Raw genomic sequence first — 15,530 nt, 5'->3', positions numbered from 1 at the left:
AAATATGCATTTCAGAGTGTGCAGACTGGCCATATCCTGGGAACATTTCAATTCAAACAGGGCAATTTCTTTTTTCTTCTCAAAGAAACAGTGCCAGCCACATCAAATGTTTTTTTTATTTTTTATTTTTGAATGTCACTAATTTAAGGGAAAATGGTTTCAAAATAGGCAATACAGAGAGGCTGAAGCCAGCTCCTGCTTCCTCAGGTCCCTATCCAGGTGCTTCCTGCAGCCCCGGGACTCCTCTATCACATGCTCACAAGATGGAAAATACTTATCCAGAAGTGCATGGCATGCTTTCTGTTTGTCAGGCACCAGACTTTGCAGGGACATAAAGCACAGCTGTACCCTTTCCTTGAGGATACAAAAACTAAAAACCCCACTGAGCCCTGGAGTGTGACCTGGGCAAATGACTTCACCGCAGCTCAGCCTCTTTGCTCGTTTCTAGGACAATGATAACTCCTGAAGTTGACATGCATCTAAATGGCATAACCTCCTAGCCCTGGGCCAGGTGCATCCTGAGCTCAGTAAACCCAGAAGCATGTACTCTGCATGGCTCCAGGGAGGTATGAGAGGAAACAAGATCCATGGGGCTGCTCAGCTGTCCTCAGCAGCTTCCCACCTTGGAGCAGGACAGAAATCCCAGTAAGAATGTCTACAGCCCGTGTTGCACACATTGCAAAGGGTCAAGGTCCTGGCTATGGTGCTTCTGCCAAGGAGCACCCTACACGTGCACTCCCTCAAGTGCCCCAAGTCCCTGACCCTAGGCCTTTCTTGCCTATCAACTGCACAGACAGAATGAATGGCTACTTCTTTTCTTTTCTTCTCTAAAACTCTGTGATTTGCAAAGAGATGTAAAGGAAAACAGAGAGTCTTGACTGCACAGTCAGACCCAGTCTCGAAAATATAATAACCAAATAACAAAAAACAAAAACAGCCCTTGAGAAGGCTAGCTGAGCAGATCAGGGCACTTGTTGTGGGGTCTGGCCATCTGAATTTGATACCTAGGACCCATATGGCAAAAGGAAAGAGCTGACTACTGAAAGCTGACTTCTCACCTCCACATGAACAACATGGCACATGTATCCCCTTCCACAAATATGTACACACACACATACACATAGAATATATAACTGGAATTTAAAAAATAGAACCCTGGAATTAAAAAGTAAAATGATAAAGTAAAAACAGATAGATAGATAGATAGATAGATAGATAGATAGATAGATAGATAGATAGATAGAGAAAGAGAGAGGTAAAATATATTATGACTATATATATGTATATGTATATATGCAAGGATGACTCAGGAAAAGAGCACTCATATACCACTTGGAGGGGCTCTGAACTAACACAATCTTATGGGGACAGAAATGGGTTTTTTTTTTTTAAGCACAAATAACTTTAAAGGTAGGTTCAGAACATTTTAGATGCCTTCCAGTTTAGAACTTCCCATTAAGGAAAACAGTGTGTAGTCTAGGATAGTGGGTATATGGAGGTGATGACGAATGCAGACTCTGGTGACCTGGAGCACCATACTCAATGTGACTGCAGAGAAGCTATGTAGCTTCTACCTCTCCATGTCCCCTTTGTAAACTGCAGATGGTAACAAAACCCTCCATCATGGGCTATGATAAAGACAAGATATGTGAATATTGGCAAAATCCTTGAAGAGATGCCCACCAACTAGATTGCTTGATTTATTATTGATATACATGCAGATTCACTGCAGTAATATTGATTTTAAAGCCTGCAAACAATTTAAACGTACAAATAGGTAAAAGCAGAAACAGTGGAATCAATTAATAAACCTATGTCAGCCATCTAAGGAAACCACAAAACACAGTGACATGAGAAATTACCAAAGAATGGTTGGAAGAAAGGATAAAAGCTGGATTATAAGGACAACAGGAGCCATAATTTTCAAATTTGAAAAGAAGAAAAATACAAGCACACACATAGAAAGGCAAAGAAAACAGACTATAGAGAAAGTACACAAGAAAGCAAAAATCATAGTTTTCTGTCACAGGGTCACAACTCGAGATGACACTTTCTCTATATGTGACAGTTGATCTTGATTTTCACAGAATCTAGGATCATCTAGGTGACAAACACCTGGGCTTGTCCGTGAGGAGACTTCAGGATTGATTTAACTGACACGGGATGGTCCACTCCATATCTAGGTAGCACCACTCCCTGGGCTATAGTTCTAGACTGAAGAAAACCAACCTAGCCAGTGAGCTGAGCACCAGCACTCCCTCCCCTTACCCCTCTCTCTCTCCTTCCTGACTGCAAGTGCCATGTGACTAGCTACCCCACACATTTGCTGCCAGACTTCTCTACGACATTGGACTGTGTCCTCCAACTGTGAGACAAAGTAATCCTTTCCTTCAAGATTCTTTCCATACTCAGTCAGCCCAGTGACAAAAGCAACTGATAGACTTTGCTTTGTATTTTTTTCAACATATTCTAAAAGTTCTACCCAAGAAGCCATCCATTTTGTAAACAGAAACTCATCATGATGCTTTAAAATTACTATTCTTCTAAAAATATTTATTGTGTTTATGTGTATTTGTGTTTACCTCCATGTGTGTATGAGCACCATGGCCACACAAGGCGTGCAAAGTTCAGAAGAAGGTATGGGATCCTCTGCAAATGGAGTTACAGGCTGTTTGGAGCTATCTTGTGGATGCTCAGAACTAAACCCAGGACCTCTACAAGAGCAGCAAGTACTCTTAACTTCTGAGCCGTCTCTCCAGCCCTTCATCAGTATTCTCACTTCAGGGTTCTGCTTCTGACATCTGAACGGCTACCAAGCTGCCATACCCATTGGGAAAAATAAGGCGCCATACTCAGAAAGATGAATCCAGGCCTGGGGATGTAACTCAGTGGTGCAGTGCTTGCTTAGCATTCATGACCCCGGGGGCCATTCACTAATGCATGTTTCCTCTCAGATGCTTTAGGGCGGTGATGCAAGACAGGTCAAAGGCCACCATGCAGCCTCCAGGGCACTACTGGTATACCATGCTTGTGGCAGAGAACAGAGGCTCTTCAGAGCTCCCATCGGGAAGCTTTCAACAAGAAGCTCATTCACAGCAGCACTTTCCACTCACTGAGTGCACCTCTTCCTGTAGGGCCTGTGCCAACAGCAAGCTTTGTCATGGTCCCACCTCAGCTGTGAGACTGTCCTGTTCTGCAGATGAGAAATTAAGGCTCACAGAGATGTCTTTCTACCCAGGACAGAGCCTACTAAGTGACAAGGAAGGTTCTAGACCCAGGCCAAACTCATGCTCATACAAAGACACAAAACGGATATAACTGTTTATTTAGAGAGTGTGAGATTATCCACCTTGGGCAGAAATACTTGGAGAAAAATTTGGTTTGGTGGTTCAGCATGAGAAAAGCTAAAGAAGGAAGTGATTGTTTCTAACAAAATGCTACTGAGAAGATCATGAAAATCAAGCAAAGTAGACACAGGAATGAAAGACTCTTCAGGTTGCAATTTTCCTTGCAACTGTATATCAATATGGCTGTATATCACGACCAAATCATGAACATACGATGCCCTGTTTGGTCAACAGTAAAAAATAAAGTAGAAAGCCAACTTAGCAATACACACACGCACACACACACACACACACACTGCAGTTCCCTTCATATGGCTGATAGGAAATCTCAGTGAGCTACTTGGATCAATACAAACACTGTAATCTCAGTAATGGCCCACTAAAGCAAGAAGAATATCCAACTTCTTCCAGACTTCATCTGCGCCCCCTCCACGAATTCATTTCCACAGAGCGGCAGTCGTTTTTTAAAAATGTTTTACAGCTGTACAGTGAACCCCAGTGTCCCCCTGAGTGATCCTGGGAAGTTAGTGAGAGCATCAGGGTTGGGGACCCATCCTTTGCAGCCCCTATGCTGAAGGCATAGCATCCAAAGAGAAAAACTGGCATCAGAATCCAATATGTGAAGAGGGCAATGAGGAACTGCTTTTCTTGGTCACCAGAACGAAGAAATAAGCAGACAAGAACATTCACATAGTGGGTAAACTTTGTAAGTTGGGTTCGTCACCAACAGGCCTGAAGAGCTAGCCTCCTGTGTGTCTTTGGACAATATAATGCAGACCCTATAAGACTCACCCGCACTGCCTCAGACTTCTTGTGAAACATTTCCTCCATGTTCTTAGCCAGCTTTTTCACCAGTTGGAGACCATCGATTTCTTCAATAGCAACATCTTTCTCATACTCTTTGTATTTCTGAAAGGAGAGAGGGCAGTATTAGAGGCAAGTGATTCTAAGGTACCACATGTATGATGTCCTCTGATGGATATAAAAATAAAACTTTATCAACGTCATTGTCTATTGGGAGTAGGAGACAGTAGGTTATATTTGATAATCACTAAATCAAACAGAAACATGAAAAGTGCTGAAGCAGCACCCAGGAAAGGAACACTTGTCAGCTAATCAAAGGCTGTCACATCTAAGGAATGTCCTAAGGGGCCAATCTGACTCATGGTTTCCTCATCATCTCAATTTAAGACAGTTTTTTCTTTAAAAATCCATGAAACACTAGAAATCAGATCATCGTGTTAAGCAAAATAAGCCATACTCCAAAAGCCTAATACTGGCCTGCTGGCCTGGGGATATAACTCAGTGGTGGAATGCCTCCTCAGCATGGATATGGCCCTGGGTCCACTCACTAACGCTTGTTTTCTCTCAGATGTGGAGCTTATAATTTGTTTTGTTTATTCTTTTGGAAGTAAAACATGAAAATGGAAGGAGGTATGTGGGAAGAGAAGAGAGATTAGCAGGAGGGAGGGGTGGACCAAAAGAGAGTGAGAGGATGTATTCACAATCAAACTAAAACATCACATGAAAATGTCACAATGGGGCTAAGGAGATAGCTCACTCCGAAAAGTACTTGCCATGCAAGTACCAGGACTTGAGTTCTATCTCTAACACAAATAAATCATAATAATGAAGAAGGAGGAAGAGGGGAGGAGGAAGAGGAAAAGAGGAGAGGAGGAGGGAAAGAAGAGGGGAGGAGGAGAAGGAGGAAAAAGAAGGAGAAGGAGGAGGAGGAGGGGAAGAGGAGGGAAGGAGGAGGACAGAAGAGGAGGAAGGAGGAGAGGAGGGAAGGAGGAGGAGGAAACCAGCAGCAACAGCCACCCCACTGCCACCTGCAGGCAGGGTGGCACACACTTGTAATCCCACCGCTTGGGAGATGAAGACAGATGACTCCCTGAGGCTGGCTGGCCAGCTAGCCTACACTGCCTTGCAAGCCCCAGGTCAGTGAGCAGCCTTGCCTTCGAGAAGAAAAAACGGAAAACAGAAAGAACAAGCAGAAGGTGCCTTCAGTTTCCTCTGGCTGTGCACACAGGTACATACATGCTCACTTGCTGTCCTGGTGAGCTTCCTGTTGCTGTGATAAACCGCTCAGATCAAAATGGTGAGAAAGGATTTATTTCAACTTAATTTCCACCTAACAGTACACCATTGAGGGAATCAGGGCAGGAACTCAAGCAGGAATCTAGAAGTAGGAGTTGATGATGCATAGACCATGGAGGATGCTGCTTACCAGCTTGCTTCCTCTTCTGCTCAGCTCGCTTCCATGTATAACCTAGGACCACCTACCCAGGGGAGTCACCACAAACAGTATGCCAGGCTCTACTCTAGCAACTAGCAATCAATTAAATGCCTCACAGACATGCCCAAAGTTCACACTGATGGGGGCAATTCCTCAACCAAGGCTCCCTCCTCTCAGCTGTGCCAAGTTGACAACCAAGATAAGCCATTACACCTGCACACATATGAACACACACACACACACACACACACACACACACACACACACACACACACGAAAATATCACAATGAAACCTATAATTTTATGGACTGACCACTCACTAATTTAGTGCTGTAGGATGGTCTGTATGTCAAATGTGTTGCTGATTGGTCAATAAATAAATCACTGATTGGCCAGTGGCCAGGCAGGAAGTATAGGCAGGACTAACAGAGAGGAGAATTGAGAGAACAGAAAGCTGGGTGAGGGAGACACTGCCAGCAACCACCATGACAAGCCGCATGTGAAGATGCCGGTAAGCCACAAGCCATGTGGCAAGGTATAGATTAATAGAAATGGAATAATTTAAGCTGTAAGAACAGTTAGCAAGAAGCCTGCCACGGCCATACAGTTTGTAAGCAATATAAGTCTCTGTGTTTACTTGGTTGGGTCTGAGTGGCTGTGGGACTGGCGGGTGAGAGAGATTTGCCCTGACCGTGGGCCAGGCAGGAAAACTCTAGCTACAATTTAGAAGATAATTACATACTATGATAACCAATCTGTTTAAAGAGGCAAATAAAAAAAGTGGTCCAAAAACTCCTGAAGGTTCCTCAGACACTCTGAGAGGTCCACGGAGTCCTCTTTCCAACAGCATCTCTAGGTGAAGCTGGCTTACCTCATGGATATCAACAAATGGCAACAGATTGACACAGACACATGTGTGAGAATCCACCTGTCTTTGCTCAAGTCAAACATTAAGGAAATTTGCCAATAAAGGGAGAAGTACCAGCAATTGTTCATAAAACACATTACTTACATAACACATTTTTGTCTTTTTAATTAGTTTCTCTTTAAATTTCTTAGTTTTAAAATTTAATATGATAAATATCAATAGATATAACCCACATAAATAAAAGCTCTGATGGACTTTAGTACTTTGTAAGAAGATAAAAGGATCCTAAGACAAAAGTAAATTTGAATAAAGACTTAATTTTGTTCCCATTGAACAAGAGTTGTTTCTTATTGAGAATTCCAACAGGAGTTCACAATATTTTTATGTCAGTGTGAAAACGGCATCATGATGCTCATGTCCTTATAAAAAGGCTGAGGCACTGAAGTTGTGGGGACTATATGTTGCTTTACTTGAAACTCACCTCAAGCTTCAACTTAGGAAAAACTCAGGGTACATGCTGCAGCTTGGCTCTGGCGTGTCGAGCGAGTTATTTTTTAAGTGATAGGTATAAGCACATGGCAGGATAATTCCCAAGGCATAAATATCTATCTTCTCTTCACTCCCCCACCTCTACCTTCAAACGTGGGAACTGGAGAGAGGCACCATTTTTCCTGGCCAGCAGAGGCCAGCCTTCTACCCAAGGCTCAGCTAGGAAAGTAGTATGTGGCCATGTGTCACTCAAAACACATCCTTTTCCAGTTCCAATTTACAAATCCTTTGAGGCAATACAACAAAGCTCTATTTTAGGAGAAGTTGGGATGGTGGGCGTGTTTCTCCAGGGGTAAAGCTCTGGTCCAGATGTGCAGGTTGGACCCCTGGCACAACCCGACAAAAAGAAAATCACTTCTGGCTTGAGGACAAAGGCAGAGAGCACAGGGAAAAGAGTGAATGTCAGGAAGGATTTTCCAGATTCCTAAGACTTAGGGAAACCCCTAACAGCCGGCAGTGAGCACGGCCATCTGACCCTGCATTCTACAAGCAGCAAATCCCACTCTCACTCCAACAGCAACACCCACTATCAGACACCAGCAGAGGATGAAGGCAAGAAGAGACACTGTTACTGGACATAGAAACCTCTGGCCTGAACACCAGGACCAATGCGTTCTTAGAATGAAGGTGACTAGGAATAGCATTTATATTCCTAGTCACCTGAGAGTGAAGAAAGGTAGAGATCTGCTGTGATATTTCTGAGCTGCTATGAATGCAAGGGCCTGTGAAATCCCAGGAGTTACAGGTTGATCCTTCTCCCCAGTACCCAAGAGCATATGTAAGGATCACATGAGTTACTCTTGGGGTCCTCTCTCTTGAATCTATCCAGGAAAATCTTTATTCCCCCTTCTCCCAGTGTCCTCTTCCTCCTTCACATCAAAGTTGTTATGATCCCTGCAATGTTGCACCTACGTCCCAGGACTCAAAACCCAGCCAGAAGAGGCTGGATTTAACTATCCCGGTACTATAGATGAGGTGGCCCAGGGGGCAGGGCCAAGTCCTTATGGATACTGATCCACAGCTCATTATAATAGAGATTTCTGAATAAAGCTTGATACCAAACGGATAGGAGGTGATAATGGTGGTGGTGGTGGTGGTGGTGATGATGATGATGATGATGATGAATATGATACACTGCAATGTGATGAAAAAACTGAGATGTAGGTAAGGAGGGAGGCATGCTGTCCTTTGGCTCTCTAATGGTGACATCTCCCACCTGTGGGAAGTGGGATGTGTTGGTCTTGGATATGGACCCAGGATAGCCCAACCCTGGCTAACAGGGTTCTGGTATATGAATAAAACTTCAGTGACAATCACTGGAAATTTTTACTAAGTTCAAAAGCCAGCCAGGGGATTTCCTCTGCTCGTCAGATGTGCTCCAAAATTCACAGCAGGGGCTAGGTTTTATGCCCAAGGCTAACTAAGTACTGAAAATACAAAAATGTTTTGAGTGTGTGTTTACAGAAAGGGTAACATGAATCTCAGCCTTCAGTGAATTCTCATCTGACCCTTTGGTTTTCTTATCAGGCTCCAGTATTCAGTGTTTGGATGTGTTTCCCTTCTAAGCATCCAGAAGGGAACTGGCTTACTGAACTCTTGACATTCCAGTAAGATATCCCTGCATCTCTCCCCTGAACTCTCTCTGTGAGAAGGAGCTGCTGAACTGACTGACCTCCTGGACAACTTGTGGTCATGTTACAGTCCCTAATCTCAACACAACATGTACCAATCCAAGATCCCAGATGCGGGACAAATCCAGCCGTTCACTGTTTCCTTCCTACCTGCCTGTTTTCTCTGCAGCCCGTATGCCATCAGATGCCCTTTGCAATGAACCAAGTGTACACTACTCTCTTCCTACCCTGAGGAAGATGCCCTGTCTTCTTAGGATGCTAGTACCTGCTGGAATCAGGATAAGCGAATGCTTTGGTCTTGCCAGGAAATGTTTCATGTTGCTGGAATCAGAAAAATTTGAAGAACAGGGAGAGAAAAACCAATGAGTGTCTAGAATCAGCAGCAAGCCCTTAGTGGCCTACACCAGTAGCATGCAGCAAAAGCCTTAGAAAGGAGCCTACAAAGGAGATCAGTCCGATCTTAGCAACTGCATGAATCCCACACATCCACACCAATCTGTATCAAAGAATGAAGGGAAAATGTACATAGTATGTCAATTGACTCATTTCTGCTTTGAATCATTAATCTGCACGCACAGCTAGAAGACATCTAGTGTGTTTGAAGCAGGCTATGCAACCACAAATGATGTTTTTCTCCCTTCTCTTTTTTTAAACCTTAATTTTTCCAACTTTTATGCTGAGTCTATCATTTTAAAAATTAAGAGTTATGAAATTCATTGTTCTATTTATAACAGAACAGGGGTCCCTTCTTGTTTTATTTATTTATCTATTTTAAATGTTTTTAACTGAGACAGAATACATCACTTCTCCTCTCTCTTTCCTCCACTACAGACCCTCCCAGCTAGCCACCCCAGAATCCCTCCCACACCACCCACTCTCAAGTTGATATCATAGTCAAAACACTAAATCTACAGAAAAGAGAAAGTATTGAAAGCTACCCAAAAAAACCACATATAAATGAAAACCCATCAGAACTACAGCTGATCTCTAAATAGAAACTCTGAAAGCTAAAAGAACCTGTGGCAAATACACTGAAAGTACTAAAAGACCATGACCACCAACCTAGACTACTATACCCAGCAAAACTATCTGCCAAAGTTGAAGGAAAAAAAAAACGTTCCATGATCCAAAAAGCCTAAAAATCTTCAGGAGCATATTTTATACAGGGGGAATCTGAGTCCAGGTCAGAATCCCTGCAGATAACCTCTAAGAGCAGCATCTTGTCCACTCAGTCAGTTCAAGCCTGCACTGAACACCTTTCCTGAATCTCCTGGCGCTAGCTTCATCACTCTGCTGAGGGCTGGTGCTGCCTGTGTGCTGCAGTGGGGAGCTGAGGTAAAGAGGGGTTTACTTAGCTGGTGAAAGCCAAAGGTTTGGAGAGAGGCTTTAAACCTAAAAAGGCCTGACATCTAATTGCTCAGACTTTTGAACTTTTTCAGGGTAGAGAGACAACAGATTGACAGGCCAAATATTTTCAGACTTGTTTTGAAAGGCCCGTGCCAATCCCATAATCACCTGTCTCATTGATTTTTGCCGTCAACACCAGCTTGGACTTTGAAAAGAGTCAAATATAAAGAACTGGGGACAGCCAGTTGACAAGAGTGATATATAGCCAACCAAAAGCAGGTCAGGGAAAATGAACGCCATGTGACAGGCACAAAGGAGGTGCCAGCAGTGGCCTCCACCCTCCTCAGGGCCTCCAAAGGGGAGCACAGAGACAGGGGTTAAGGAGCACACCCAGCTCTTGCCAGTCCAAACACCTGGAGGCAGAGGAGAAACCAACTTGGAAAGTGCCCTGCAGCCTCCCTGAGAGGCTCTGTTCACTGTCACCTGTGGTTGCAGCCCCCTCCTGTTCTGCAAGGCACCAAAGAAGGCTTTAGTAAAAGCCTTGACCCCTCCCCAACAACCTCCCACACAGCTGTGTGAGCATGGCTTCAGGGACCACACTAGTAATGACTTCTGCGTCAGGTATGAACGTCATCCTCCCTCTGTAGAAAGGAATTGTTAGGGAAGTATGAGGACATCCCCACGGCCACACAACAGGAACACAGGAAAGACTGACATCAACAAAACATGGATGCTCTCCCACAACACAGGCTGGAGCCGCCATGCATGTGTGCCTGTCTCTACCACTCCATTTATTTGGTCCACAGACTGTGCTGTGTTTCCCTGGTAAACCAGGCAGGACCCTGGACACCATGCCCATGATGGTGAGTGAAACAAACACTGAGGAAGCCTGAGGTTCTGAGTCAGCATGTGCTGTGGGATGAGTGGGCAAAGACGCAATGGGATGAAAAGAACCACATCTTGTAAGACCCTGAATGGTGACTAGGCTGAGAAAGTGGGGAACTAGTCAGGGTAGAACATGTGAAAGCAGACCCAGGAAGGTCTAGAGTAAGAGGCTGCCTGTGGCTCAGCAAACTGTCCTTGTTTTGTGTCGCTGGAGAACATGCAGCTAAGGCATCTGGAGAACATGCAGCTAAGGGGAGGCATCTGGAGAACATGCAGCTAAGGGGAGGCACATCTGGAAAGGCACATCTGGAGAACATGCAGGTAAGGAGAGGGGCATCTGGAGAACATGCAGCTAAGGAGGGGGCATCTGGAGAACATGCAGCTAAGGAGAAGGGTATCTGGAGAACATGCAGCTAAGGAGGAACATCTGGAGAATATGCAGCTGAGGAGAGGCACATCTGGAGAACATGCAGCCAAGGAGAAGCACATCTGGAGAACATGCAGCTAAGGAGGGGGACATCTGGTAAATATGCAGCTGAAGCAAGGCACATCTGGAGAACATGCAGCTAAGGAGGGGTGCATCTTGAGAGCATGCAGCTAAGGAGGGGCACATCTTGAGAGGATGAAGCTAAGGAGGGGTGCATCTTGAGTGCATTCAGCTAAGGGGGGCACATCTTGAGAGGATGAAGCTAAGGAGGGGTGCATCTTGAGAGCATGCAGCTAAGGAGGGGCACATCATGAAAGACAAGGCCATCGAAGTGCAGTGATGAGAGCTGGAAACATTGTAGGAGGACATCTGGAGCCACCAAAAGTCTTGGGGAGAAGAAAGACTAGCGATCAGAAGTGGGCAAAAACAAAACTCCAGTGAATAAAATCGGGCAGAATGGAACCCTAGATAGAGTGCAGAACCTAGGGTCAAGAGGCAGAAAGTCAAGAGGTGGCTTCCCCAGACCGGTCAAGGAGGCTGACAGTCGGAAGAAGTTTGGAATGGAGGCTATACAGCTTTAAGCAAGTTAAGCCCCTGAGCCGCAGTGTCTTCGTTCAGAACACCAGGGATAATGATGCCTGCCCTCTAGCACTGCTCTGTAGATGCCCTGGGAGAACATCTGCAAAGGTCCCAGCATGACGTGACTCACAAAGAACCACCTCAAGTCCCTAGGGCCCGTTGTTCTTCTTTCTTGGTATTGCTGTTCCAGAGGACCCTACTGCTGTGGCACAAGTGTGTTTCTGAAAGGAAGGCCCTGTTGTAACAGACAAAGTCCAACAGGGTGTTTGATGATGCTCACACTCCACACGCTGCTGTTCCTGCCTCTCTTCAGGAGCTGAGATGCCCCAACACTGCAGCCTGCATGTCTAGGTAAGAGAAGAGTCTAGGTAGAACACAGCCCTCCAGAGATCCCTCTGAGCATCTGTGTCACAGAAGAAAGGCAAGCCTAAGAAACTTTGCCTTCCTCTGTCACAAGAGAACATATGAGTCTTCCCACTCCTTCTGTTAGCAGAATCAGCGTTTGGCAAGAAATCCCTTGGTGAGCTGAGAACATTTATCACTTGAGAAGGGAGACATAGAAATGCATTATTTCTGCAGCATCTGTTTTGCCAGATCATTTCACACAAACACCAGCAACAGTAAAGCACTATTTCACTGTCAGGACACTTAATGCTGCTCATACATTTGGGTCTTTTTCCCCTCCCTACATGATAACTGCATATCTAGAAATGAGTCACCTGGAACTGCCTCCCCCACCCCCTGGGCTGGCCCAGAGGGAGTGGGACTCAAGTCAAGAGACTTCTGACCAATCACAAGTGATGCCAATCATAAAGCGGGGCTCCAAGTGTGCCCAGAATCAGGGACCAGTGAAGAGGTCGGATGCAGAGAGTGACGACCAACGGCCGAAGCACAGCTGCTCCCGAGCATCGACTCCTGCGTAAACTTTCTCCTCAAAGCTAAAACTGTACCTCTGCAATGGGCTTCATAAAAATCACTGTGTAAGGACTGACAGAAGGTCCAGGGGAGGGGGTGGGACCCCAAGACCCTGCCCTCCCCAAAGTGAGACATGGGGAGCTTGTCTCCAAACACGGGATTCTCCTGCTCCTCTGGAAAAACCCCAAAGCCAGACACCCTGATGATTCCTGTCTCTGGAAAAACAACTGCTATGGACTGAATGTGAAAGAGGCTCCCACCTCCGACCCAGGCCACATGGTCACGTGTGTGAACTCTTGGTCTCCAGCTCACAGCACTGTTTTTGAGAGATTGTGGGACCTTCAGGACCCAGAAGCTTAGCTGGAGGATGAAGGCCACTGAAGTGGGACCATCCTTCCCCCTCACCATCACCCACCCCCCGTTCTCTCTGCCTCCTGATTCTCCATATGTGAACAAGCACATTCCAATCTCCCACCAACCACAAACTCCACCACGCCTTCTGCCCCAAAATGGCAGATATCCATTAAAACCATGAGCCAAAAGTAAGTGTCACTTCCCTTGATTGGCTGTTTGGTCATTTTGTCATGATGACTAGAAAAATGAGTACTACAATGATACAGAGAACACCTAGGCCCTGAACCTTTCCAATTAATTCATCCTGAAAGAGTTGCATCCCTACATTTGGGTTCAATCCTTTATGTTATTTTCATCCCTTTGAGCTCCACAACAACTACAATGCAAGACAGAACTTCATTAAGCCAACCTTTTATTTTTTTTTTATTTTTTATTTTTTATTTTTTTGGTTTTTCGAGACAGGGTTTCTCTGTGTAGCTTTGCGTTTTTTCCTGGAACTCCCTTGGTAACCCAGGCTGGCCTCGAACTCACAGAGATCCACCTGGTTCTGCCTCCCGAGTGCTGGGATTAAAGGCGTGCACCACCACCGCCCGGCAAGCCAACCTTTTAAGTCATCATTACACTAACAACCACCAGACACAAGGGAGCTTAAACTGAAATTATTACTATTTATGTTCATCAAACAAATAGCCACAAATTTCTCACCATGGACCAGAATGCAGGTTCAGGAGACAGAGAGGGCATATTGACAAATACATGTAGTTGCCCCTGCTTTATCAGAGGCCATACTGGTACCCAGGACTCCAGGTAAGCCCAACACCCCTGCTTGTAGCCACCAACACTTCCTCAGAGCCCACAGAGCTTTCCCCACAACAGACCCCCTTCTCATTACCATATCCTGGCCCCAAACTCCAGCAAAGGCACCCTGCTTTACCAGAGGCCACAGTGGTACCCAGATCCCTAGAGGTCACACAGGTTGCCAGAACCCCAGCAGAGGCACCCTGCTGGACCAGAGGACTTACAGGCCACCAGAACTGCAGGCAACTCAGGCCAGATGACCAGAGAAGAAACAGAAACCAAGGGAAAAACACCCAGCCAAAGACAAACTCATAAATCAGTATCTAAACCCCAAACCCAGATACCAAGACTCCAGTGTAAGAACACAATCAACAGCAGCCAGGGCAATATGTCACCTTCAGAGCCCAGCTATCCTACTACAGCAAGTCCTGAATATTCCCACACAGCTGAATCACAAGAAAATGGCCTTAAAACTAACTTTATGAAGATGACAGAAGTTCTTAAAGAGGAAATGAATAAATCCCTTCAAGAAATCGAGAAAAAGACGAACAAACAATTGGAAGAAATGAATAAACCCCTTCAAGAAAGCCAAGAAAAGACAAGCAAGTAAAGGAAATGAATAAAAACTGTTCAAAACCTGAAGATGGAAATAGAGCAATAAAGAAAACAGACTAAGGGAATCCTGGTGATGGGAAATCTAGGCAAGTGAACAGGAACTACAGACACAAGCATCACCAACAGAATGCAAGAGATGGAAGAGAGAATCGAAGGCATCGAAGATACAATAGAAGAAACCAATATATCAGTCAAAGAAAATATTAAATCTAAAAAATTACTGACACAAAACATTCAGGAAATCTAGGAGACTATGGAAAAAAAAACCAAACCTAAGAATAATAGGAACAGATGAAGGAGAAGAATCCCAGCTCAAAGGACCAGAAAATATTTTTAACAAAATCATAGAAGAAAATTTTCTGAACCTAAAGAAGAACATGCCTATAAAGGTACAAGAAGCTTACAGAACAGCAAACAGACTGGACCAGAAAAGAAAGTCACCTCACCACATAATCATCAAAACACTAAACAAAGAAAGAATATTAAAAGCTGCAAAAGAAAAAGGCCAAGTAACATACAAAGGCAGACCTATCAGAATGACACCTGACTTCTCAAAGGAGACTCTAAAAGCTAGAAAGGCCTGAACAGATGTTCTGCAGACTCTAAGAGACCACAGATGCCAGCCCAGGCTACTATTCCCAGCAAAACTGTCCATCACTGTAGATAGAGAAAATAAGATATTCCATGATAATGTCAAACTTAATATCTATCCACAAATCCAGCCCTACAGAAGATACTATAAGGACATATACATATGGTTATTCTGGGATACAAAGATTTTTGGGGGTCCAGTAATAAGCATACGTTAAAATATAGTTATGTGGATCACACCCATCTAAACTTGCACTTCACATCTGACACAGCCATTCTCTATGTGTCCCCTCATGAGGACACTTGTGCTTGTAGTGCAGAGATGTCACTCTTCCAGCTGTGGGGAATGACTGGTGGCCACAGTCACCAGGTAGAAAAGAGGGC

The 15,530-nt window shown here is 44.7% G+C and overlaps 1 protein-coding gene across 1 annotated transcript in view; it reads right to left on the bottom strand.

The window, feature by feature from the left end:
• Cacna2d3 (calcium voltage-gated channel auxiliary subunit alpha2delta 3) overlaps positions 1-15,530 on the bottom strand; it is an 827,473-nt gene that overhangs the window by 619,619 nt on the left and 192,324 nt on the right. The window contains exon 3 of the mRNA XM_059274534.1: positions 4,140-4,256. Coding sequence (XP_059130517.1) covers positions 4,140-4,256 — 117 coding nt within the window. The remainder of the gene's footprint in view (positions 1-4,139; positions 4,257-15,530) is intronic.

Source organism: Peromyscus eremicus, chromosome 9, assembly GCF_949786415.1.
Source record: "Peromyscus eremicus chromosome 9, PerEre_H2_v1, whole genome shotgun sequence".
Lineage (NCBI taxonomy): Eukaryota > Metazoa > Chordata > Mammalia > Rodentia > Cricetidae > Peromyscus > Peromyscus eremicus.
This window is presented reverse-complemented; position numbering and strand designations above follow the sequence as displayed.